Source organism: Piliocolobus tephrosceles, chromosome 16, assembly GCF_002776525.5.
Source record: "Piliocolobus tephrosceles isolate RC106 chromosome 16, ASM277652v3, whole genome shotgun sequence".
NCBI lineage: Eukaryota > Metazoa > Chordata > Mammalia > Primates > Cercopithecidae > Piliocolobus > Piliocolobus tephrosceles.
In genome coordinates, this window is record NC_045449.1 from 19,349,438 (window position 1) to 19,376,194 (window position 26,757).

The following is a 26,757-nucleotide window of genomic DNA, read 5'->3' on the forward strand; positions in this document are numbered from 1 at the left end:
CTCCGTCTCCAAAATAAAGAAAAAGTCTTAAAATTTTAGATAGGTGCTGCAGGTAAGCCACTCCTTAGGCTTAGATTGGGTAAGACTTTGTAAGCAACTACAAAATGATACTCAAATAGTTAACTGCATGAAAGGGCAAGTGTTAAAGACAGCACAGCAGTTTGTAACATTAATGTGTGCCAAAGGAGAATTTTTGCACATTGCTAATCAAGTTTGCTTTAACCATTCACCATTAGTATGATGTGTTTAGAGGTTTTTCCCCGAGGTGTGTATTCTACTGACTGTTAAATTCATCCCATGGAGATCCTGATCATTGTTTTTACAACAGGCTGAATGTTTATGTACACCCAAAATTCATATGCTGAAATGCTAACTAATCCCAAGGTGATGGCGTCAGGAGGTGGGGTCTTTGGGAGGTGATTCAGTCATAAAGACAGAAACCTCATGAATGGGATTAGTGCCCTTGTAGAAGAAGAGTCCAGAGACACCCTCCACTCCTTCCAGCATGTGAGGTAAAAATGAGAAGACAGAAGTCAATGAGGAAGCAGGCCCTCACCAGACATCAGATCTGCTGGAGTTTCAGCCTCCAGAACTGTAAGAAATAAATTTTTGTTGTTTATAAGCCAGCCAGTCTATGATGTTTTGTTCTAACAGCCTGATCAGCTTTACTGTTTTACTGTGGGCTCGCTGAATATTTTAATGGCTTCAAACTGCCCAGAGAAAGGTAAAAAAAAAGCAATGGAGATCATTAGCAAATTATAGTGTTACTATAAAACAATAACAAAGTGGGGAAACTGTAAAGGTAAATAAAACTAAGATGGCATTTGTCTTGTTTCCAAAAGGAAAAGAGACCCCTTCTCCCCCTTCCCTTTCTTAGAACATTTCCTTGAGAAAGCTTGTATTTGTAAATCCTTCCTCTGTTCCTTCAGATACTTATGCAAGTCTTTTAGAAGTTTAAATAAATCTTTTACCAGAATTAAAACCCAGAACTGTTTTTCTGAAAAGCCTGGGAGCCCCCTCTCATAAGTGTAACATCAAGGACGACAGTGCCCCATGTTGCTGTCACCAAGGGTGTGTCAAGGTGCAACTAGGTGCCTTGACAACCTGCTTTTTTTTTTTTTTTTTTTTTTTTTTGTAGACGGAGTCTCGCACTGTTGCCTGGGCTGGAGTGCAGTGGCGTGATCTCGGCTCACTGCAACCTCTGCCTCCCGGGTTCTAGCGATTCTCCTGCCTCAGCTTCTCAAGTAGCTGGGATTACAGATGCCCACCACAATGCCTGGCTAATTTTTTGTATTTTTAGTAGGGAGAGGGTTTCACTACATTGGCCAGGCTGGTCTTGAACTCCTGACCTCATGATCTGCCCACCTCGGCCTCCCAAAGTACTGCGATTACAGACGTGAGCCACTGTGCCCAGCCAACAACCTACATTTCGTAGAGATTCAAGTTGCTTTATTTTCCCTACAGAAAAAGGCAACAATCAGCACAGATGCCACCCCAACCACCAGGTAAATTAGGTAAGCTGTGAGCATATATATAGCAAACAACAACACCATGGAGCTCTCTCTCACCTGAGTTCAAGTCCTCATACACGACAGTGTGTGTGTAATGGGTTGTAGCTGCTTGACTACATACATGGGGGGATTTCTGTCTTTATGATGGTGTTAGCTGATTACACATAATGCATCCATGTGTTTAATGCTTATTCAATCACAGAACTAGTATTTTCTTTATTTTCCACATTTCTGGAGAGAATATTCTGGGTTGGCAGGAGATTTTATTGAAAATAATTTTTTTTTCTCAATAGCACAAGGTCTGTCTTCCAAGTTGCCGTAGGCAACAATTTTAGCAAATGTTCTGCTACGACATAAAATGCCTTTCCTTACCGCCCAGCCCCCAACTGGTGATACTTTACCTGTCTGTTAACAGCATCACTCCATTTCAAAGAACTCATTTCTGTGTGTGTTAGAGTAGGGTGGGCAATGGTGTACTAAGTCAACCTAGATGTCGCATCCCCTTTATGCAGTAAAAGTTTATTCCTTGCTCACGGCGTGGTTTGATGAGAGCCAGTGGAGTTGGGGGCTTATTCCTGCTCCAAGCGGTCAGGGGCCTTCAGGACGCAGGCACCTCTTGTCTTGTAGTACTGCCATCTGCAACATGAGGGAGGCCTCAGAAACGGGAACCACACGGCAAGTCACCAAACCTCCAACCCAATCCTGGAACCTACCAATCTTGGAACCTTCAGTGGGTCATAGAAGGGAAACCAGCCAGATGTCAGCATGCTGCTGAGACCTCAGTCAATGAGTCACCTGGGCTCTTGTGAATTACAGAATCAATGTTGGAAGCCCAGGAAGCCAACAAATCAGGTTTGGAACCCAGAAGCCTGGTCGTCTTGGAGTCTGGAGAGGCTTGAAGGTTCCACTGAGCCAGGGATTTGGCACCAGAACTCTTGGGGTCAAGTCCTGGCCTACCTCTGACTAGTTGTTTCCACTGAGACACATTATTTCTCTCAGTTTCAGTGTCCTCCTCTGTAAAACTGTGTTCCACATACTGCTTGAGATGATTTCAAGGCTTAAGGGAGACAATGTTTGAGGAAATGTTTTGAAAGCTACAAGGCACAAGACAAACACCACTTAATATTACTCATCTTGTCTCTGCAGAGACATCCCTTGCTGGGCCAACCTCTTCCCATCTGTGCATAGAGTGGGGAGAGGTAGACACTGAACTGATGTTCCTTCCAGTGCTGCCGGGTGGGATTCCAGCCATGTAACACCCTCCCTCTGTGAGTCTCTGGCCCGTCATCCTGAGCCTCCAAAGTCTGGAAGGTTTCACAGCTCATGTGTCCACCAGATGACAGTGGAAGGGCTCAGAGAGATGCTTCCAGAAAGCCTTTCTCCACAAACACTACACAAAGTTAGGACCCTGTTCCCACCCTTGGCTCAGACCCTAAAAGAGAGAGTCACTCTTATTTGTCTTTATCCCACTCAACCCCGCCCTGGCTTTGGGATTTCTCTACATCCTGTATTTTGTACCCAGCCTGTTAACTATAGCTTCACTGCTGAGCCATCTGTTCTAGACCATGTTCCTGCCTCTGCCGACCACACACTTCCCTGGAGCTGGACCTGATCAGCCAGAAGCAGCATCTGAAAAGGAGCATCTCAATTTCAGCACAGTTGACCTTAACAAAATGACTTGGGGAAGAACACCAGCTCAGGAACCAGGACTTCGGGGTTCCCCTGCTTCTGTCACTGGCAGCTGCACAGGCTTATCTGAGACTTTCTCTCTCTGGGTGTGCACCTATAAAATGCCAGGATTGGACGCAATGACTGCTGTTGTGATTCTGAGATGAGGAGCTGGGGAGCGGGGCTGGGAGGAGAATCAGTTGGGTGAACTCCTGGCTGGCTGAGCCCTGCAGAAGTGGTCCTGGGCTCCTCCTTCCTTCAAGGCTTGATCAAGTTCTCTCTCTGCTTATGCCTCCATTCTGTCCTCTCGCTGGGACAGATGCTTGTTGACTGCCTGTTGACAGGATCATGGGAAGCAGTTTCTCAGAGAGGAGACAAGAGGAACAGAACCCCAAGTCCTAGTGGAAGAGCCTACAAAGGTGGCCATAACCACTTGGCCTTGGCCTGAGCCCTCTTGCAGCCACTCAATGGGGACCTCTTACATTCACTTCCTCGGATCTATTGAATTCCAATCTCCCTCTTCCCATCTGTGCATTCCATCAATGGATCTCATTGGTTCACCTGCTCCCACCATGAAGTCCTCTGAGGGTTAAATTCTGTTTCAATAATATACTGGGAAGCTGACATTCACATACACAAATTTTATTTTTCATAAAATAAAGGATAATGTGCCCACCCATACCGTATAAGTTTCATAGCCTAGAAGTCAGTTTCATATCCCAGAAGTCAGTTTCACAGCCTAGAAGTCTTCCTAGTAGTCAGATTTTCTGTCCCCCAGAGGGAGAACTCCTGCACCCCCAGTTCCCAGGGGACCTGGTGTTTGAGGAGCTGCATCAAGCTGCGTCATCTTACAAGCCCAGGGGAGAAAGGATGTGTTTAAGAATAGAAGTTGTTCATTTTGTTTTCCTTTGCAAGATTTTGATAGAATCTAGTAGAAAGGCTGTCTGGCTTAGCTCAAAATGCAAGAAAAGGTGTTATTCTTTGGCATTTGGGCATTTCACAGAGGCCATGGGCACTCCCCCATCTAAACAGGCTTGAAAAAGGGCACACACCCAAGACAGGTCCTCGGGGAGGCCCAGCACAGAGTGGTTCAGGATGCACAGACAGACAGCCTCCCTGGGGCTGTGGGCCAGGAGGTGGGGAAGCCACCTTACTCGGGCTGCAGCAGCTTTGGGAAGAGTCATGGGAGCAAGTTTCTCTGCTCTGGGGTCTGGGCCACAGCCTACCATGTCCCATCTCTCTGTTTCTGCCCAGTGTTCCCTCCTTCCTTTCGTCCCCAGCACCTCATCAGTGCTTCCTGCTCCTGAACACCATGGTCAATCATCCTGGGGCTTCTCACATCTGTGAAAGAACAGGTCTCTCGATCACCCAGGTGTAGACTTCCAGGATGGTGCCTGCTTAACTTTCCTACAATCCAGGGTCATCAGGGAAATGAGCCAGGTGGGGAGGGTAGAGCCTCACTTGCAGCCAGAAACCCTGGGATGTAGCCTATCTGTGACAAGGGCAGATCGGCAACCATCTGCAACCAGAAACGGGCCAGGTGTTCTATCCACTGCCCCCAGATGCTGCCTCCCAGGTTCCTAGAGCCACCTTGAGTCCCAGCTCAGCTGCCACCCAGACACCAAGCATTCAACCAGGGCAGTGCAGTACATGGGGGCGCCTTGGAATCCCTGGCATCACCCTCACCCCTCTTGCCTCTCTTCTTCGTCCCCACCTCACATCTCTCCCGTCCTTCAACATCACCTGGGGCTGTTACTCTTCCTGGAGAAGGGGCTCTCGGTCCCCTTCCAGCACCCTCTCATCCTCCTCCTTCTCCATACAGCCCACTGTGGCAGCCAACCCAGCGCCCACACCACCCCCAACCACGGCGGCCCCTGTGGCTCCCACGGCAGCTCCAGCAGCCACCATCCCGGCCTCTGCAGCCAGTGCAGCTGCTGCCATGCCAGCACCCACCACGCCCCCTGCCAGGCCCATGAGCCCGGCCCCCACAGCACCCCCCACAGCAGCCAGGTGGCCACAGAAGCGCATCGTGTAGGAGTCCATGAAGGCCTTGGCCGTGGCCTGCAGCTCAGCTTCCAGTGCCTCCAAGGTCTGATCTCTCCCCTTGCAGAGTAAGGCCACACCATGGCGGGCCAGAATGGCATCTTTCTGGGTGGAGAGGAGGTTCCGCATGGTGTCTGGCAGGACCCGCAGCGCAGAGAATATGCGCTTGGTGGCTATGTCCTGTGACAGGGAGGGGAAAAGAAGGTGCCCTGACCAGGAGCCCCAGGCATCCTCTCCCTGACCTAGACCCTGCCCGGACCACACCTGCCTCCCGAGCAGGCCCCAGGGCTCACCTGCTGCCTCACGTACTCCTCGAACTCCCTCTTGGCAGCTTCCACCTTCCTCAGGTCGTGCAGTTGAGCAGCCATCTGTCCACGGGAAAACCCAGGCTGCCTCCTTCCTTCCTCCTCAGCCAGGGGCGCCGCTTGTTTCCTCATCTCCACTCCCAGGGCACACAGACCCCCACCCGGAGGCCTCGGCACAGCCCCCACCTCCCTGCCTCCCCTGCCTCCCTGCCTCCCTGCCAGAATTCTGGATCCCCCAGGGGCTCATACCTCATCCGGAGAGGTGAAACCGGGCCCTGTCCTCCCCATCCATCCTGAGAGGTTCTGCGGAGATACCATCGCCGGGGTCAGGGAGAGCAGGGGCCCAGCCGAGTCGCCTGGGTCTCCAGGGAGTTTTCACACCTTGATTTCCTGAGCTAGCTGCTGCCCCGTGAGCAGGCGTCTGTCCCCTCTGGCCACGGTGCGCCCCTCGTTCCAGTACCCCTGGCAGCGGCTCTTAGCGTGCTGAGGGGCCGCGCTCAGCACATCTGAGACGTAGGCCCCCAGAAGGTGGCAGAAGTCATCATCTGTGTCTGAGGGAGAGATTTGCATGCTGAGAGACTGCAGGCTTTGGGAGGAGAAGGGGTGTCAGAGGCCAGGAGTGGCGGGTGCTTCGAGGGGCTCGGTTGCCCAAGGAGGGGAGCTGGGAGCAGCGCAAAAGAGGTCCAGCTCTTAGGGACACTCACCACCAGGGCTTGCATGGCCTTGGTTCATCCACCGCCTCCCTGGGGCAGGTAAGAGGCAGCAGCGGGCTCGCTTCCCTTGCAGCAGCTCCTGCACTTTGGGGTATCTGCCAGACAATCTCTGTGAGGCAGCAAGAGGAGTGCTCTGAGCTACGAGGTCCACCCTCCCATGCTTGGGTCCCTACTGGGACCCCTCCCAGCATTCCTCACCTCTACCCTGTCCATGGCCCCTCCACCCCATCCCCTTGCACCACTCACCTGGAAGATGTTGCCTACATGCCCCTGCCCTGCCTTGTTGGGGTGGGTTGAGTCACGAACTAAGAGGTCCAGATGCTGGAAGAGAAGGGGTCCTGACACCAACAACTGGGGGTGTGGGGCCTGGGACCAATGAATCCAGAGATAGGTATCTCACCTGGATGGGTACCATCCCATAATGCTTGCCCATCACCTCGGCCACGTGGACAAACATCTGGGGGTGGGACACAGACAGCATCAGGGCTGTGCCACTTTGAGGACTATAGTGTACCCCAAACCTGTCTCCCCACCTCCCTATGCCTGCTGTAGGAGCCAGGCTTCCCACTTCACAGCCTGGGGTTCTCCTGCCTCTCCCCAGACCAGGCATCTCATGCTTTACTCTCCACCCTCCCCCTTCAACCCTGTTCAAGTGTCATAAAACCCTAGGCCAGACCAGGAGGGCACCTAGTTCCTTCGGGTCCAGCCCCTGGCCTAGTGGGCAGGGCAGGGGTGGGGGTGACCCAACATCAGAGGTCTCTGTACCTCCAGATAGTCCAGGTCTGTATCCTTCAGCTCCTGGGAGGTGTTGAGGATCTGGAATCAGAGAGAACATGTACGAGGGATTACAGAGTCCAGGTGACTTCACTGGGGAAGGCCCTGGTGAGTGGGGAGCTCGCAGGCAGCCTGTAGGTCTCCGAGCATGGGAGAGGCCAGCTTGGGGGCCTTGAAGGCTGTAGGAGTGGGCTGGCCTCAAGGCTGGAGGCAGACCTGGAGGGTATTGTGATCCATCAGGCCTTCAGCTGCCCCAGGGACCATCAGCCCACCTTTAGGAATAACCCACGTTCCCACCTTCACCAACTAGGAGCACCTTCCCCCTTCCGGGGCAGCCCCAGAACCTGTGAGGACCCCAGACACCAAAGCCTGTGAGATGCTCTGGCCTTGAGGAAACTGAGCTGGAGAAGGGTGTGTGGGGTGGGGATGCCAACATCAGTGTCCCCCATCACCTGGTAGGAGCTCAGCATCGTGGTGAGAGCACAGAGCTTGATCCTTGTTTCCCTGCTCAGCTCAGGGCTCATGGCATCCCCTGTATCCACCAGGAACACCGCCACCTATGCAGGGGGTAGGGGAAGACCCAGGGGGCCAGGCCTGCCTTGTTCTCCCACATTCTTCCCAATCCTGCCCCGTCCCATCCCCATCTATCCTCACCCCAGAGATGCCCTTCTTGATTCCCCTTCCCATCCCTGACCTCCTTCTGCCACTTCCCCCCTCACCTTCTTCCCTTCTTTCCCCAGCAAGAAGGGGTGGCTCCACATCCATATGCCCCTGGCAAGGCCATTGGCACCCCACCTACACCCCTGCAGGGATGCTTCTCCTCCTCTCGGCCGGCCGCCCTCACCAGACTCCTGCAGGGGAGAGAAGGGAGAGCATCAGTTGGTCGGTTCCTTGTCCCCACAGACCAGAACAACAGATCCAGCTTCCCCCAAGCAGGGATTCCCATCCTTGCTCCCCGCCCCCCTCCTGCTCCGCCCTGCCCTCACCAGGCCCGGCAAGCCCTGAAGCAAGTGGTTGAGGAGGAAGGACTTCCCTGAGTGCTGCTCCCCCAGGACAGCGAGGAGGCAGACCGGGGTGTCCCTGGCCAGGGGGTGCTTCAGGCAGCGGTTGATGGCCCCCATCCTAAGAATGAGGCCCCCAGACGCATTGACGCGAACCAGCAGCAGCGGCTCCGCCCTCACAGGACAGGTCTCCTGGGCCGGGAGAAGAAAGGGGCCCCTGAGCATCCAGGACCAGCTCCTGACCCGGGAGTGTGTCCAGCCTGGAGCTCTGGGTGCTGTCTTGATGTTCTAGAATAGGGCCAAAGCCACCCCCTCCTCTTGGGTCTGACTGATTAGACCCAGTCCCCAGACCTGCAGCGCAGGGGGCAGCGGCCGCTGCGGCAGGAGCTTCATCTTCTCGCCCAGGCTCCGGAGGCCCCTCTTCTGCTTGCATATCTTCCGGCACTCAGGGCAGCAGGGAGGCTCACAGCCCGGGACACGGTGCGTGCTGAAGCACCGTATGCAGAAGTCGTGGCCACAGTCCAGCGAGATGGGCTCGCGCAACCTCTCCAGGCAGATGGAGCAGGTGGGGAGCTCCCGGGGTGCCATGGGCCGGGGCCCCAGACCCAGCTCCAACTTGGGGAAAGGTGTGTGGGACCTGTGGGGCAAAACAGGCCACTGAAAAGCAGGATGTCTATTGGGGGCAGGGGGTACCGGCCAGGGTTGTGGTGGAAGACCACAACCTTGGTTTGGTCTTGGGACCTTGGCTTGGGAGTGGAGTATCCTTTGTGCCAACCCAGTTTCCATTGGTGCCTCCATGGAAAGGCGGAGCTGCTTCCAGAGAGGCCAAGCTCTGCCAGTTCCTCACTGACGTGTGTCCTAGGACCTGGGGGCCTCAGAGTGGGGGCAGCAGAGCAGTGGTGAGAGAGTCTGAGAGGGAGAAAGTCTGGGTAGAAGGGACTCCACCACATCCCAGCCATGCACATGTGAGCAAGTTCCTTCACCTCTCTGGGCCCCAATTTCCTAACTGTCCCAGTGGAAAGGATGGCAATATCCCTCATGGGGCCGTTGGGGTGACCATCTGAGAGGAGGCGTGTGCAGCTGTCTGCACAGTGCCTGGTGCAAATGCTTGGGAAGAGCCTCTCCCAGCTTTCTGCAGGGGGCTGCTTCCATGCGGTGCTGACTTCAGCCAGGCCCCCAGGCATGATACCCTCCACAACACTATGCTGCAGGGACAGTGAGGAGAAGGCAGCAGCCTGTGCTGCAGTTGGGCAGATGGCCCTGGATCTTAGAAGATTCCTTCCGCTCTCTGCTCTGAGCTGGCATCTGCCTCCCTGCAGCACCCACCTGCTTCTTCCTGTCCCTCCCTCCACAGCCTGGCGGATCCAGCCTCAGGCGGACAGCCCTCCTGGCTGGGCTGCCAGGCTCTGTGTTCCGGGACCGGCCATTTCAACTGAACTGCCTGGTCTCACTGCACCCATCCCAGCCTGGAAGGCCCCGCTACTTACCAACTGTTGCCGCTGTTTCCCATGAAGCTCTGTTTCCTCTCCTTGGAGAAAAAAATAATAATAATAAAATTTAGAACAGAATCCAGACTTCTATCTTCATCCTGGGTTTCCAGGGACTCCTCATGCTCCCCCACCCCGCCCATCCCCCACCCCAAGAGGGCTCTTCCCACCCCACTCTCTTTCCCGATCTTAGGACTGAAGACTTGCCCGTTTGCCAAGCCGAGGACAAAAGGAAGTGACTGACAAGGCGGGCCTCGGCATGGGAGGCTGGGATGGGGAGAGGGTCCGGATGCAGAGGGGGAGGCCCCGAGACCTTCAACCAGAGGTAAGGATGCCTTTTCTCCGGGAAAGGCTAGCGGGCTGCGGCAGGTGGAAGGTGAGGTTGGGGGATGGTCTCCCCGAGGAGCTGACTCCCGGGCAGAGCTGGAAAAGAAATGTGACAGCCGGGAAAGAGGAGGCTGCTGCTGGACTCACCCCAGGGGGAGGAGACAGGGCTGCGGGTAGCAGGGCTCCGAGGAGGGAGGGATGGAGCCCGGCTCAGAATCCCTGGCAGAGGCTGGGATGCAGGCAAGCCGAGGTGGTGAGTCGCCATGGAGACAGAAGGGAAAGATAAGGACAGGGAGGGGGAGGGGGACAGAGAGGGAGAAGGCGTGCAGTGCACCCACAAACATGGAGGCGCCCTTCGGCGGAACCACGGGCCAGCACTGCCTCTGTTGGGCCAGCTGAGGTCTCCCCAGGGCCACAGGACAGGGTGGGCAAAGAGAAGAGGTGTGGGAAACAGGAGAGGGTATGACCAGAGCTGACCCAGAAACAAGGAGTTATTCATCCATTCATTCAATGAACAGTTACTGAGTACCCACTACGTACAGAGCCCCCAAATGCCACCCTACTTCACGTGGCCCTGCACATGCCCCTGCCCTCCCTCAGGTTTATGTCATTGATGCCCAACCCAGCTGCAGCCTTCTTCAGCACCCATGGGCCCTCCATGTCCTCTGGTGTATTTCCCTCCCAGTGGCTTTCACCCTGCCTCAAACTTGAGCAGAGTGAAATCTATCAAAACTATGAGCCACCTCTGGATCTTCTAATGGCCTCTTGACTGGGCTCCTTGACTCCCTTCCACTCCCCAGTGCACAGCCAGCATAGACTCCCCCAGCACAGATGACCTCACACTGCTCAAACACCTTCAGTGGCTCCCTACTACCATCAGATCAAAATCTAAACTCTCCAGCCTGCTGTCTGGGCTGAACCTTCTTTCTACTCTTCTCTCTCGCCCCACTGTTCCCTGCCTCTGCACCCTGGCTTGGTTGCGCTGCTCCTTCTCATCCCTCCTGGGACACCCTCCCAGGCCCAGCACAGGTGCTGTGGCCTCCCTAGAGCCTCCTTCCCTCACCCCTCCCAACTGGGTGCGGTCTTGTTCTCAGGCAGTTCGGGGCTGGGGATGTCTGATATGTGATAAGCTTGGCGCAGTCCAGGCTTCAGAGCCAGGCAGATCCTGGCTTGATTCCCGGTTCAGGGGCTCTGGGACTCCAGTGCACCTCTCTGTGCTCTGAGGAGCCACCATTACCTACCTAAAGCCACTAGTCCAGGCAGCGGAGTCATTTGTACATCTTAGGAGCTAGGATGCAGAAGGGTTGGGGTGAGGTGGAATTCAGAACCTAGAAAAGTTCAGCTGAGACCACCTTCAGCAGGTGGAGACACCCCTGAAGCTGGATCTTGTTCATTTTAGTGTCTGGAGGACCTGAGACTGTGGGCTGAATCAATCAGATTCAGAGAAGCAATGCCATAGACTATATCTCCTCCTGCCCCAGGTGGTACAAGCCCCTGTGTGTTGGCGGCAAAGCCTCACACTCAGGGGATGAGGAAGCAAGCCTGAGCCGTGCCACAGCTCTGCCTTCAGGGCAGAAGGGAGGGTTTTCTCAAGCCCTGTAGCCTTTCATCCTTGCAGGAAAGAAAGCGTGGGCGCTGGACTCAGATTGAAGCTCTAAACCTGCCTCCATCCCAGCATGAAATGCTGGTGAGTCACTGCCCTCTCTGAGCTTCCATTTGCTCATCACCAGGCAAAGATGTGAGGAAGCAGATGGGACAATCAGTCTTCACTTAACGATACTTACTGAGCACCAGGCACTGTGTCTCACACTGGGGTACAGCTGGAAACAAGAGAGACAAAGCTCTGTCCTCCCCAAGATCCCAACCGGACAATGAAAAGGCATTGCTATGATCTGGGTGAGAACCTGGATGCGGGGCGGGTGAGGAGGGGTGTCAGGCTGTCCTGATAAGCAAGGAGGTAGAAAAAGGCTGTCCAGGCAGGGCAAACCACATGTACAGGGCCCAGAGGAGAGGGGACACAGAACCCATTCTGGGGAATGAAGGAGGTCTGGCTAGCCTGGCAGGAATATTTGATGCTAAGATGGGTGCACCAAGGTGAAGGGCAGAGCAGGCCTGGGTCATGCAGGCCCTCAGGGGCCAAAGGAGGGGATGGGGACTTCACCAGTCAGTGTCCCAGGAGGGATCCCGCAGGGCAAACATGTATGGTAGAAGCCTCACTCTTAGGGCTGGCTATATAATTTTCTTTACTTTTATTATTATTATTGAGATGGAGTTTCGCTCTTGCCCAGGCTGGAGTGCAATGGCGTGATCTCAGCTCACCGCAACCTCTGCCTCCTGGATTCAAGCGATTCTCCTGCCTCAGCCTCCTGAGTAGCTGGGATTATAGGCATGCACCACGATGTCCGGCTAATTTTTGTATTTTTAGTAGAGACGGGGTTTCTTTATGTTAGTCAGGCTGGTCTTAAATTCCCGACCTCAGGTGATCTGCCTTCCTCGGTCTCCCAAAGTGCTGGGATTACAGGCCTCAGCCACCACACCTGGCCAGTTTTTTTGTTTTTTGTTTTTTTTTTTTGAGACAGGGTCTTACTCTGTCACCCAGGCTGGAGGACAGTGGTGTGATCTCAGCTCACTGCAGCCTCCACCTCCTGGGTTCAAGCAATTCTCCAGCCTCAGCCTCCCCAGTAGCTGGGACCACAGGTGCACACCACCATGCCTAGATACTTTTTGTATTTTTTAGTAGAGACGGGGTTTCATCATGTTACCCAGGCTATTCTTAAACTCCTGAGCTCAAAGTGATCTGCCTACCTCGGCCTCCCAAAGTCCTGGGATTACAGGCATAAGCCACGGTGCCTGGCCAGGCTAGTTATACAATTTGCGGATTTGGTGAAAAACGTAACTGCAAAGTCCCCACCAGAAGCAAGAAAGTCCACTGCCTCTTCTCACGGCACACTGCCTCCACCCATGGCCAATAGGCAGCCCTTCTAGATTGCCACAGTCATTTTAAGACATGCTCAATACCTGGATTGGGGGTCGTGGAGAAGCCTATGCTAAGTTTCAGCCCGGGGAGGGGAAAGTCACCACTTTGTCACACCCTAAGATGCCAGAGGCCAATCCAGCAGTCCCCAGTCCTTCTTGAGCCCACATTCAGGCCTCCAGATGGAGGGGGGCAGCCATGGTGGGGCAGAGGTGGGGACACCAGGAGCCTGGGAGTGGGCAGCCGAGAGCCTGTGCTGGGAAGGCAGTGGGACATGGGACACACACAAACCAGCTTCCAAATTCCCAGTGAGGGTGCTGTTTTCCCATCAGACTTCACTCACAAAGCACAAATTCAATGCTAACATGATTGTTTCAAGATGGTGGCCAGAGCACTGAAGCCCAAGCACAGGGCCCTTCTGAGCTCTGGTCTTGGAGTGGCTGCACTGGATGCATACCTGTGAAGCTGGCCCCGCCCACTCTGGCTGCTGTATGGACAACAGACTAGAGGGGCAAGCGGGGAGGCTGGGGGTGCTGTTGGGGAAGTCAAGGCTACAAGTGGAAATACAGATCCACCTGGGATCATACCCAGGCACCTAAAAGAGGGCAATCCTCAAGGCACGGTACAGGCCGATCAGGTGGATAGGAGATAGGAGGAACACCAGGCTTGCTCCTGGATAAACGATGGGCCCTGCTCCTTTGCAGCCAGAGGCCTCTGATGCTATCTAGGGCTCCAAGGGGAACCCCTGGCCCAGGGAGGCCAGATGTAGTGGTCCTGGGTCCATATCTATGGGCAGCCCCGCTTTAGCCATTATGCTCCACAAGTCTCTGAGTCTACAGTCTATAAGAATGTTTGAAACCTAATGGAAAAACAAGGGTCTCCAAACCACAAAAAGAAAATTTCAAAATCAAAAGTAACACCCACTTAGTTTAATGTCCTAGTACCCCTTACATGATGTTAGCTGGTAAACCCAGCTTGAGTTATCATCTGTAAAGTCAGATTCAAGTCAGGAATGCACTAATTCAACACATGTTTACTGAGCACCTACTAAGTGCTGAGCACAGTGCTAGGTTCTGAGAAGTCAGGGTGACCAAAACAGAGAAAGTAATGGCAGTAAAGTGTTGTGACATCGACCGGGCATGGTGGCTCACACCTGTAATCTCAGCACTTTGAGAGGCCGAGGTGGGTGGATCGCTTCAGCTCAGGAGTTCGAGACCAGTCTGGGCAACATGGTGAAATCCTGTCTCTCTCTACACACACACACACGCACACACACACAATCAGCCAGGCATGGTGGTGCACAACTACTCAAGAGGCTGAAATGGGAGGATCACTTGAGCCTAGGAAGTGGAGGTTGCAGTGAGCCAAGATTGTGCCACTGTACCCGGTCTGGGTGACAGAGTGAGACCCTGTCTCAAAAAAAAGTGTTCAGACACCAAGATAAATAATGTGTCTTATCAAAAGATGATCCTATCCTTTGAAAAATATTCATGGCAAAAAACTTCAACTCAACCTGGGCTGTGGATGCCCCATGTTTAGAGAGAGTCCTCCAGACAGTCAAAGGGCCCAGCAGCTGCAAAGTTCTTGAGCCTGGCAGCTGAGGCCCTCATTGGAGGATGACTACCCCACGTGGACCACAGTGAACCTGAAAAGGAATGGAAGAAACTCCACTCTGCCTAGTTGCTTGCTTTCTAACTCTGGTGAGGCTACCACTCAGGTTTCCCATGGTGCCCCTAAGTGGCCTCTGACCTTCCCCAGGGACTCAATGGGACAGGAAGAGCCACACTGAGCCAGGCCTGCTCCTGCAAGGTGGACAGGCCCTCAAGGTGCTGTTGGGGGCTGAGCAGTGACTTGAGTGAGAGTGGAGTCCACAGAGAGGGTTGGGGTGGAGGGGAAGTCCTGGGTTTCAGGGGTGGAGCTTGAGCTGTGGGAGGGAGTGAACTGCAGGCCCTAGAGACAGACTTATTTCTCATTTCACCTGTTGTCCATTCATTCGCCAACAAATATTGGCCGAGTTGGTGTGAGGTGCTTCTACCCAGCAAAAAAATGCCAGGAATAGGGCCATAACTCACCCAGACAGGATCACTACCTTCAAGACCTTGCACAGACTCAAAGAGTATGGACCTGGGAGTCCCAACGCCCACTGGGCTGGTCCTGCACCATCAACTAGCTCCATGCCATCCACCCTGTCAGACCTCTGCCCAAATCCAGCCCTTGGCCTCCAGATCCTGAAGCTGAAAGCTCCCAGCACCTGCTCTCCCTCTGCCTCTTCCACCCCTGTGAACCAGGCTCCTGGTGGCCCAGCTCAGGCGGCTGACCTGACTTCCTGACCTCTGGCTCTAGCTTCCAGGCTGGGAGTTGGAGGGGAGGTAGACTCATTTTTTGAATAACCAGCCTCAGGAATCAAAAATACAGTTTTCCAGACTGGGACCCTGTTTGGGGAGGTTTCTGAGTCCCTTGATGTGGGCAAGAGCCAGTTCCCAGTGAGGGTGCTGTTTTCCCATCAGACTTCACTCACAAAGCACAAATTCAATGCTAACATGATTGTTTCAAGATGGTGGCCAGAGCACTGAAGCCCAAGCACAGGGCCCTTCTGAGCTCTGGTCTTGGAGTGGCTGCACTGGATGCATACCTGTGAAGCTGTTTCACACACGAACACACATGCACACACACATGCATGCATGCACACACCTGGTGAGCCCTCCCCCAACATAACCTTCCATGTAAATCCTCACACGTACCATACACATATGGTCAAAATATTCCATGTATCCCACACTCTGCTCACACACTGTGCCACATGCACATCCATGACTCCACCTTGCCTGATACAGACCCACAGTGCTCACACACACACAAACACACGTACACAGTTACATCCTCACAACTGCACTTGCACATCCACATCCATTCACATGCTCACTCCTTCATTCTCACACACAAATACGTGTGTACCTTCAGGCCTCATGCTCATGCACATTAACACACGGGCTCACTCTTATTGCCTTACATGCACAGGCACACATCATACATCCTCACCCAACAGGCGCTGTTCCAAGCACTTTATGTGATAAACTCACCCCGAGTAACACAACCTATCACTTCCATTGTATAGATGAGGGAACTGAAGCACAGAGAGGTTAAGCCACTTGTCTAACACCACACAGCTATTAATGGCAGAGCTGGAATCCAAACCCAAGCCATCAGGCTCCCCAGTCCAAGCTCTTAGCCACTACATTCCATGGTCTCTTTGGTGGCAGAAATAAAGTTAGTTATTACAATAAGCCTTAGAAAGAGTTTGCAGTTTTGCTGTGTCTCAGTTTGCAGTTACTTGCCTCAGAGGGGGATAAAAATCAGTCCGGCCTCTGTCTATGCAGAATATTGGAAACAGGCAACTGAGTTCTGACTGGTTCTAACCCCAGCTTACTGTGTGACCTTGGGCAAGGCCCTGATCTTCTCTGGGCCTGTTTCCTGATGTGTAAATGTTGGAGAGAGGGACAATGAGATCAGAGGTCCCTTTGGGTGGAATGCCCCCAGTCCTCTCCCACCTCTTAGCCTGGAAGCTGGCCTTCATGAAGCCTGGCATTGTGGGCACTGCCCTGGTAAGCACTGGGTCTTAGCCCGTTTCTGCTGCAATAACACGATACCACAGACTGGGTAATTTATAATGAGCAGAAATGTATTTGGCTCAAGGTTCTGGAGGCGGGGAAGTCTAAGAACAAAAGGCTGCATCTGACGAGGGTCTTACTGTTGTGTCATCACATGGCAGAAGCCATCACAGAGACAAGAGAGAGAGGAAAGGGGACCAAACTCATCCTTTTATAAAGGAACCCATTCCCGAGGCGATAGCGTTAATCCATTCCTGAGGTGACCTTTAACCACCTCTTAAAGGTCCTATCTCTCAAACCATTGCACTGGGGACTACGTTTCCAGCACTTGAACTTTGGGGGACACGGTCACCATCTTGTTCATCTACCCACTCACCCATCCATGCATTCATTCATTCTTTATTCCTTCAACCATCTATCCACGCATGCACTGATTATCTACCTATTTATCCATCCACTCAATCACCCATGCACTCATTATCCATCCATTAATTCACCTATGTATCCACCATTCATTTCTCTTTTTTTTTTTTTTTTTTTTTTGAGACAGAGTCTTGCTCTATCACCCAGGCAGGAGTGCAGTAGCACAATCTTGGCTCACTGCAACCTCCATCTCCTGGGTTCAGGCAATTGTCCTGCCTCAGCCTCCTGAGTACCTGGGATTACAAGTGTGCACCATCACACCTGGCTAATTGTTTTGTATTTTCAGTAGAGACTTTTGTATTTTTAGTAGAGATGGGTTTTCACATGTTGGCCAGGCTGGTCTTGAACTTCTGACCTCAAGTGATCTGCCCACCTTAGCCTCCCAAAGTGCTGGGATGACAGGCATGAGCCACCACACCTGACCTCATTTCTTATATTCTTTCATCCATCCATTCTCCAACTACCAATCCATGCATGCACGCATGTAAGATTTGCTCCATCCATCCACCCAGATATGTACACATCTTTTCATCCATCACTCCTCCACCATCTGTGTATCTACTCATCCACCATCTACTCTTACTCTTATCCATCCATGCATGGATTCATCTATCTGTCCATGTTACAAACATTTATTGAGCAATACACCAGACATCATACTAGGCTCTGGGAGTAGACTGATGAGCCTTCAGGGTGCTTCCAGTCTACTGGGGAGACAGAAAGGTCAATAAACAAGTACTGGGTGATGAGTTCTCTGATTAGGTAGAGTGAGGGATAGATGCACAAGGCACAAGCAAAGGCACCTTGCTCAGACCTGGGCACTTAGGAAGGCTTCTCACACAGGCTGCATCTGAAGGATGAATATGAGGTGGCCAGGCAAAGGAATGCGGACAGGCAAACAACATGTGCGGCAGAGAGACCAGCCCATGCAATGACCCAGAGCTGCAAGATAAACAGCTCACCTGGAGTGTAGCATGTGAAGTGAGGAGAGGTAAGGGTGACGGGCCAGTCACAGAGAGGTGTGTAAGCCCTCCCCTTGGTGTCATCCGTTAGTCCATGCCCATATATTGCTTTCTTGCAGGGCTTGGGACACCTCCTGTCCTGCCGAACCAATGGCCTCTGGGTGCTGCTGGCTGTGGTGAGCTGGTGTCCATGCCAACATGGCTGCCTTCCCCATCTGGGTCCTGACCCTGGCCCCAAGGTGCAGCAGCATCTACTCCCTGTGGCTGCCCTCCTCCTGTCCCCCAGGCCCAGTGGCCCTCCTTGCTCTCACCAAGGCTGTGTCTGTGCCAGGTCCCCTTGTGTGAGCATCAGAGGCCAGGCCTTCCCATCAGCAGCTGAAAGGAAGTCAGAGCTCCCCAGCTTTACTTCTGAAGCCCCCCACCATCAATCTGGTACTAGGCATCCTGAAACAATTAATAATAGTACAATTATCCAACATTTGCTTAGCAATTTAGGGTTCACAATGTGTTGTCATGTGCCCTACTACCTCAAGTGATTCTCATAATACAGTGACTATTAGCCCTGCTTTCTGAATGAGGAAACTGAGGCTTAGAGAGCTAAGGAAACCTTCCAATGACAGCCCTGGAAGAAATAAAATGCCCTGAATCCCAATCCTGGGCCATCCCCTCGTTTCTGGCCTGCGGTGTGCTGTGGTCTCCCAACATTCACACCTCCACACCTTTGACCCAGCCACTCTCCTTGCCTGGAATGCCCTTGCCAGTCTCTGCATGCCTACCTGAAACCCATCACCCAGGCCCAAGTTGGCTCAGAATTTCTACAGGGAACCCTTCCACATCCTTCTCTCTCCTCCCCTTTGCTGTTCAAACTTATGAAATGCCTCCTATATACCAAGCATGTACCAAGAGTGATGCCGGATGCAGAGACTACAACAAATAACAAGATGTGGTCTGTTAAATAAGATTTGTAGGAGGGTTATTGGTCTGAATTGAGCTCCTGGATAAGCTCCAACAGACCAAATGAAAATGGATTCACTCATGCTGAAGTTCCATGCTACAAAGCCAGAACTAAATTGTTTATCTGATCTTCCAAGAAATCAGGACACAGAGAGATAATAGCCAAATCCCCAAACAGGCCACTTTTAGCCAGCATGACAGGAAGTCCCCTCTGCTTTAACCTTTACAAGGAAAGCAACTTTGAAATCAGTCTGCTTTTTGTTCTGTCTGCTTACTTCAACCCTTTCTGCCTATAAAGCCAATCTCCTCTGTTCAGCTCGTTAAATGATCATTCTATTTTATAAGAATGAGGTGTTGCCCAATTTCAAAATTTCAAATAAAAGCCAATTAGATCTTTAAACTAAATTTATTGTCATTTTGTCTTTTGACAGGTCCCTGCCCCGAGGAGCTCAAAGACTATGTGCAAACAAGGAAGCAGCTGCCTCACAGCACAGCCCCTGCTGTATAGGAGCTGCCCAGGGAAATGTGGGAGCCCGGAGGAAGCCCCTCACTCAGACTTGGGAGTCAGCAAGGCTCAGTCTTACAGGATAAGGGAGTTAGCAGGGTAAACGTTGTTGGGGGCTGGGACTGCAGACACAGGGCACAGCATACGCAAAGGCCTGGCAGTGAGTTGACAGGGCAGGTTCAGTGTGGGTGCAGCTGGAGCACAGGGTGAGGGCTGGCAAGAAGGAAGGATAGAGGCAGGGTGAGGGGACCAAGGTCAGTCAGCAGGGAACAGATAGATGATGGAGGGCCATGTGACAGATTTTTGGATCTTCACTGCATGTCAGTGGAGCCATAAACTATTTTAAGCAGGGATACATGTGAACAGATTTGTGTTCTTGAACCATTACTCTGAGCGTCCACTGGGACAGACTGGAGGAGACACCTTGCTACTTTCAACAGCCACTTTGCATTAGGCACCTTTGAGTACTGACCACATCCTCGAGCTAGGCCTCTAGGGACAGACATCTAGAGCATTGCTAACATTTTGCTATAACAAATAGCACTGTAACACATATTTCTATTCTTACCCCGTTTCTACTTGGGTAAGTATAATTTAACGATATCTTGTGAACACAGAGCAAAATCATACATATTGATCTTTGCCAATTTTGGCTATAAATATTAAAGGATGATTTTTATCTTTTATTCAGGGAGTTTTTGGGTTATCTATCTGCCATGTCAAAAACAGTTTTATTTTATTTTATCTTTTTGAGATGGAGTCTTGCTCTGTCGCCAGGCTGGAGTGCAGTGGCACCATCTTGGCTTACTGCAACCTCCAACTCCCGGGTTCAAGCAACTCTCCTGCGTCAGCCTCCCAAGTAGCTGGGATTATAGGCACCTGCCACCAAGCCCAGCTAATTTTTAGTAAAGTCGGGGTTTCACCATGTTGGCCAGGCTAATCTTGAACTCCTGACGTCAGGTGATCCACCGACATTGGCCTCCCAAAGTGCTGGAATTACAAGCATGAGCCACCGTGCCGAGCCTTGTAGAATTTTCAGATGCTCATCCAGCAGTAGGCACAGTAAAGATATCAGAAAGGGGAGAAAGAAGCTGAGGGCGAGGAAGGAGGGGCGGGAGGCACCTGGAGACTGAAGCCCCATCTTTTTAACCCTCACAACCCTTGAGGTGGATATAAGTCCCCCACTACCCCGCACACACACAATTTTACAGATGAGAAAACAGAGACTTAGAGAAGTTAAATTATTTTCCCAAACCTCATACCATTATCTCATTTGAAGCTTCAACAGTGAAAACAGTCAGGCCTGGGGTAGCCCAACAAACATTTGCTAGATTTATTGACAAAAGTGAGAAGGACGAAATTCAAATATGGGCTGGTCTCCAGAGTTATGAAGCACGGGGCACAAGAAGTGGGGTGGGGGTGGGAGGGTGAGGACAAGAAGGTGGGCCTCAGAGGCAGGGTTGAAGCAGGACATACAAGTTGGGAGGCACTAGCTGATGGGGACAACAGGGGAGAAGGAAGTGACAAGAGTCAAGTTAGAAGACACCTTGAGCACCCTTCTGGATGTCCACACTGGCTAGCAGTCCCTGGCTGCTGGCAGCCAACCTACCATTATGCATCATCTCCTCTCCTCCAAGTCAGAATTGAGACCAGGCTCCAGACCCCTCTCCTCCACTGTACTACCCCCATTCCAACTTGCACACTGCCCATTAGGATCCTGGAACTGGAGTATCCAGGCAGTCAGCCAGGAAGTCGACAGATGTGGCCAGCTGGCCCTTGTGGAGCCAACTTCCCCCCACAGACTATGCCCAACTGGATCCAGGCCCCATAGACCCCTCTGGAGTGAGAGGCAGCCCCTTGCAGCTGGTTTGATAGGCAGAAGGCCAGTCTGAATAGAGCCAGAGGCCCGCTGCAGTCCAGGCCTCTCCATGTAAGCCTCTGGTGGCCCGCTGACCTACGCCATCTTTCAACCTGACTGGCAAGGTTATGTGCATCCTGGGCAGCACCCAGGCTTTGGCACCAAACAGGCCTTGGTTCAAATAGTGGTTCCACTTAACTCACTAGGCAGAGTCACTTTTCTCACTCAAGCTCAGTTTCCTCAGCAGTAAACCTCAGCAGTAAAACTGAAGATATAATTACCCCCATGTAGGGTCAGTGCAGAAAGCTTGGTGAACAGTAGGCACTCAATAAATGCTAGTCTGTTTTTGTTTTTTGAGATGGAGTCTCGCTCTGTTGCCAGGCTGGAGTGCAGTGGCACCATCTTGGCTCACTGCAACCTCTGGCTCCCTGGTTCAAGTGATTCTCCTGCCTCAGCCTCCCAAGTAGCTGGGATTACAGGCACACGCCACCATATCCAGCTAATTTTTGTATTTTTAGTAGAGATGGGGTTTCACCATGTTGGCCAGGATGGTCTCAAACTCCTGACCTCGTGATCTGCCCACCTCGGCCCCCCAAAGTGTTGGGATTACAGGCATGAGCCACTGCGCCCGGCCAATGCTAGCCTGTTAATCAGCCTTGGAAGCAAGTCTGGGCCACTTACCTCAGTGTACCCAGATCTCCCCAGGCATCAGCCCTGCCCCAACTTGGATCTCAGACGAACCCCCCAAGGCCTCTCCTCTTTTTTTTTTGTCAAAGGAAAATCCAAGAGATTCTTACAGAAGGACTTTTTACACAGTAGGCCTGAGGACAGATATCCAACAGATAAAGAACAGTTTTCCATTAGTTTATTACAATGATAATAATGATGATGTCTATTTACTAGGCTCCTACTATAAGCTGAGTCCTTCTAACAACAGAATCTCCAATCCTTCCCACATTTCTCTAAAGGTGAAAATATTGGCTCCATTTTACAGATGAGGAAACTGAGGCTATCCAAGTGACCTGCAGCCAAGCCTATCTCCTATCTAGTCTCTAGCATTTGTTTCTCTCTGTCTCTCTTTCTCTTGTAGACACACAGTGTTTCTTCTTCCTCTCTCTCTAACCCCATTTGCTCTCCCCATCACACCACCATAATCCAGGGCCATGCAGAGCAAAGCAGCCACAGCAGTCATGTCCTTAGCAATCCATAATACAGCATGTTTGCTGACAAAATGAATGTGAAGTACAGTTAGGCAACAGGAAATTAACACCTGACCCCAGAGGTCAGGAAAGAGGGTGTACAAAAGCTGAAATGTGCTTCTGCTTCTTGACACTGAGTCTGATGCCAGAAAGAGCAGAGGTTCCCCACCCACATCAGGCAGCCCTGGACTGCTTGACCATGACTGATGACCCAGTGCCAAAGAGGAGGGAGGTGACCATGGAGCCCAGGCCACCCCACCCCACCCACAGAGGCCATCAGGGACAGATGATGGTGTCCGAGAACACTCAGGCCGTCAGTCCCTCCCCTGCCTCCCACCAATCCATTTTCCACCTGGCAGTCAGCCCGATTTTTTAAAGATGCAAATAAAAATGTGTCCCTCCTCACAAGAAGCCTGCTGTGGTGCTAGGAATCGGGTGGTAGTTCCCAAGTACATGTTTGGAAAGACTGGTCTACGTCACTCTATGTAACTTATGCCTCATAATTCTTTTTAAGGAACTTCCACTTGTGGGAAGATGGAGTAGGTATATTTTTTCCTATACTTCCTGCTAAGTACAACTGAAAACCTGGGACATCACATACAAGACAGACATGGGAAGACTCTGAGAGGTGGAGAAAAGAGGGCAAGCAGGCCAGGGACCTCAGGACTGAGGATGGTGGTGACTCTCCTGGGCTTTCTTTTTGTCTCATTATCCCAGAATGGGTACTGGAGAAGCTGGCAATCTGGAAATGCCAACAGCCATACAAAAAAAAAAAAAAAAAAAAAACCTCAACAAAATCTGCTATCTGAAGGACCAGGAAAAGGGTGGCCTGGCAAGACAGAAAATTCCTAGGCAATAAATACCCTACTGCAGCCAAACGCCACAGGAAAGCATGCAGCCCCACCCACCCATGCCACAAAGACTGAATGGGGAGCCTAGACCTCCCCCTCACTAGGCAGTAACAAGGAGTCCCAACATCCCCAGCTGGGTGGTATCAGAGAAGGCCAAGTAGGGAGCCAGAACTTGCATCCCAGCCATTACAGGTGCTCTCCCTGACCTTGCAGTGTTAGTGGAGACCACGTGGGGAGCTGAAACTTACACCCTGTCTAGCAGTAACAGGGAATCCCCCTCTTAAGTGTCAACAGAAGCAAAGTGAGGAACTTGGACTTCTACCCCCACCTGGTGGTACTGAGGCAGTGCCACCCCTCTCCCGGCCAGAGGGGTGTCAGAGGAGGCCAGCTAAAACAAGTTTAGGCTGGGTGTGGTGGCTCACACCTGTAATCCCAACACTTAGGGAAGTCAAGGCAGATGAATCACTTGAGGCCAGGAGTTCCAGACCAGCCTGGGCAACATGGTGAAAGCCCATCTCTACTATTAGGTTGACGCAAAAGTAACTGTGGTTTTTGCCATTAATAGCAAAGCTGCAATTACTTTTGCACCAATCTAATAAAAATACAAAAATTAGCCAGGCATGGTAGCATGCCCCTGTAGTCCCAACTACGACTCCGGAGGCTGAGGCAGGAGAATGGTTTGAACCCGGGAGGTGGAGGTTGCAGTGAGCCGAGATCATGCCACTGCACTCCAGCCTGGGTGACAGAGCAAGACTCTGTCTCAAACAAACAAACAAACAAAAAACAGGTTTCAACGAGACCCAGCATTTCATAACATAATACAAAACGTCCAGGTTTCAATAAAAAAGTATTAATCATATAAAGAACCAGCAAATCTCAAACTGAATGACAAAGGATAACTGATAGATGCCAACCCTGAGATGACTGGGATGTCAGGATTAGCTGACAAAGATTTAAAATGGCTGTAATAAAATGCTTCAATGAGCAACTGCAAACACACCTGAAACAAATGGAAACATAGCCTCAGCAATAAATAAATAAATAAATAAATAAATAAATAAATAAATAAATAGAAAAAAAGAAAAAGAAAAATTAAAAAAAGGAGCTACAAAGAACCAAATGGAAATTTTAAAACCAAAAAATACAATACTCAAAATAAAAAACCTCAGTGGATGGGCTCAAGAGCTGAATGGAGAGGACAGAGGGAACAATCAGTGAATTCCAAGACAAAACAACAGGAATACCTAATCTGACAACAGAGAGAAAAAAGACTGGAAAAAATATGAACAGACTCATGGACCTGGGCAACTATTGTACCACAAAGATCTAACATTTGTGTCACTGGAGTCCTTACAGGAAAGAAGGAGGGTGAGTCAAAAAGAAGTACTCAAAGCAATAATGGCTGAAAACTCCCCAAATCTGACAAGAGACATAAGCCAACAAGATTAAAGAGGTGAGCAGGCCGGGCGCGGTGGCTCACGCCTGTAATCCCAGCACTTTGGGAGGCCAAGGTGGGCGGATCACGAGGTCAGGAAATTGAGACCATCCTTTCTAACACGGTGAAACCCCGTCTCTACTAAAATTAAAAAATGAGCCAGGTGTGGTGGCGGGTGTCTGCAGTCCCGGCTACTCAGGAGGCTGAGGTAGCAGTATGGCATGAACCCAGGAGGCAGAGCTTGCAGTGAGCCAAGACTATGCCACTGCACTCCAGCCTGGGCGACAGAGCAAGACTGTCTCAAAAAAAAAAAAAAAAAAACGGCGAGCAAATCCCAATCAGGATAACTCCCAAAAATTCATGGCAAAACACATTATAAATTTCTGAAAACTAAAAACTAAGAAAAAATATATAAAGCACCTAGACAAAAATGCTTTATTTATAGGGGGAAAGCAATTTAAACGACAACAAACATCTCTTCAAAAACCATGGAGGCCTAAAAGATGTATCACAATATTTCTCAGGAAAAAAAAAAAAAAAAAATCTCCAGGCCCACATGATTTCCCTGAAGAATTCTACCAAACTTTTACAGAAGAATTAACACAGGGCCAGGCTCAGTGGCTCGTGCCAATAATCCCAGAACTTTGGGAGGCTGAGGACAGAGGATCGTTTGAGCCCAGGAGGTTGAGGCTGCAGGGAGCCATGATCACAGCACTGCACTCCAGTCTGGGTGACAGAGTTAAGATCCTGTTTCAAAAAAAAGAATTAAAACTAGTTACATACAATATCTTCCAGAAAACAGAAGGAAAGAGAAGGAAGTGCTTCCCAATTCATTACAAGGCTATTATGACCCTGTATCACAACCAAAGATGGTACTAAAAAGATAAATATCCAGACCAATATCCTTCATGAATAGGTGCAAGAATTCTTAACAAAATATTACCAAATAGAATTCAGCAATATAAAAATAATTCTACACTATGACCAAGTGTAATTTATTCTAGAAATGAAAGGTTGGTTTGACATTTGAAAATCAATCAATATAACCCACCAAGTGAATAGGCTAAAGAAGAAAACCCATAGGATCATATCAATCAATGTGGAAAAAGTATTTGAAAAAATTCAACACCTCATGAATGATAAATTGTCAGAAAAGTAGGAATACAGGGGAAATTTCTCAACTTGATGAAGAGCCTCTACAAAAAAACTATAGGTAACATTATACCTAACAGTGAAAGACTGAATTCAATTCTTGCTTTCTTTTCTTTCTTTCTTTTTTTTTTTTTTTTGAGACAGAGTCTGACTCTGTTACCCAGGCTGGAGTGTGGTGGTGCGATCACAGTTCACTGCAGCCTCCACCTCCTGGGTTAAAGTGATCCTCCCACCTTGGCCTCCCAAAGTATTGGAATTACAGGCATGAGCCACCACACCTAGCCTTGGATGCTTTCTTGCTAAAATCAGGAACTAGGCAATGATATCTGCTCTCATCATTCTTATTCAACACAGGATTAGAAATTCTAGCCAGTGCAATAAGAACAGAAAAGGAGATAACAGATACACAGATAGGAAAGGATGAAATAAACTTCCCCCTATTTGCAGATGACCTAATTATCTATGTGGAAAATCCTAAGGAATCTACAAAAAGAAGGGGGAAAACAAGAACTTGACTATAAATATTAACTTAAAGTGGATCACCAACTTAAATGTAAAATTACAAAACTAGAAAAAAATAGAAGATCTTTGGGACCTAGGACTAGGCAAAAAGTTGCTAGATATAACACCAAAAATGCAAAGTTGACTAATTCAACTTAATCAAAATTTAAAATGTTTGCGCTATAAAAGACTGGCCCTGTTAAGAGCATAAAAAGACAAGCCACAGAATGGGTAAAAATATTTGCAAACCACATAGCTGACAACGTACTAGTATCTAAAATACATAAAGGTCTCTCAAAACTCCAGCAGAAAAAAGCAAATGGTCCAATTAGAAGATGGGTGTGGGAAGTGGGTGCAGTGGCTCATGCCTGTAATCCCAGCACACTGGGAGGCTGAGGTCAGAGGATTGCTTGAGTCCAGGAGTTAGAGAGCAGCCTGGGCAACATGGCAAAACCACGTTGTTTGGACGAACCGAGGCAAGATGGTGCACTTCCGGGTTCTTCATC

At 50.7% G+C, this 26,757-nt stretch overlaps 2 protein-coding genes across 3 annotated transcripts in view; one reads left to right on the top strand and one right to left on the bottom strand.

Annotated features, from left to right (window-relative positions):
* Positions 1 to 3,805: 3,805 nt before the first annotated feature.
* Positions 3,806 to 26,757, bottom strand: part of RNF112 (ring finger protein 112) — a 34,229-nt gene continuing 11,277 nt past the window's right edge. Inside the window, exons 1-14 of one of the 2 annotated variants that reach the window (XM_023194799.1) lie at positions 9,710 to 9,763; positions 9,503 to 9,543; positions 8,367 to 8,652; positions 8,001 to 8,207; positions 7,734 to 7,865; positions 7,467 to 7,571; positions 7,006 to 7,056; positions 6,641 to 6,697; positions 6,487 to 6,561; positions 6,232 to 6,349; positions 5,909 to 6,078; positions 5,777 to 5,830; positions 5,516 to 5,590; positions 3,806 to 5,402 (exon numbers count right to left, since the gene is read on the bottom strand). In XM_023194799.1, coding sequence (XP_023050567.1) covers positions 4,932 to 5,402; positions 5,516 to 5,590; positions 5,777 to 5,830; positions 5,909 to 6,078; positions 6,232 to 6,349; positions 6,487 to 6,561; positions 6,641 to 6,697; positions 7,006 to 7,056; positions 7,467 to 7,571; positions 7,734 to 7,865; positions 8,001 to 8,207; positions 8,367 to 8,652; positions 9,503 to 9,543; positions 9,710 to 9,763 — 1,896 coding nt within the window. In that variant the 3' untranslated portion in view covers positions 3,806 to 4,931. Of the gene's footprint in view, positions 5,403 to 5,515; positions 5,591 to 5,776; positions 5,831 to 5,908; positions 6,079 to 6,231; positions 6,350 to 6,486; positions 6,562 to 6,640; positions 6,698 to 7,005; positions 7,057 to 7,466; positions 7,572 to 7,733; positions 7,866 to 8,000; positions 8,208 to 8,366; positions 8,653 to 9,502; positions 9,544 to 9,709; positions 9,764 to 26,757 lie in introns of those variants that run through there. The other variant, XM_023194798.1, reaches the window with a different exon arrangement.
* The window catches only part of MFAP4 (microfibril associated protein 4), a 21,459-nt gene continuing 11,032 nt past the window's right edge, over positions 16,331 to 26,757 (top strand). Inside the window, exons 1-4 of the mRNA XM_031934344.1 lie at positions 16,331 to 16,405; positions 17,916 to 17,972; positions 20,969 to 21,097; positions 22,491 to 22,625. Of these exons, the coding sequence (XP_031790204.1) occupies positions 16,331 to 16,405; positions 17,916 to 17,972; positions 20,969 to 21,097; positions 22,491 to 22,625 (396 nt within the window). The remainder of the gene's footprint in view (positions 16,406 to 17,915; positions 17,973 to 20,968; positions 21,098 to 22,490; positions 22,626 to 26,757) is intronic.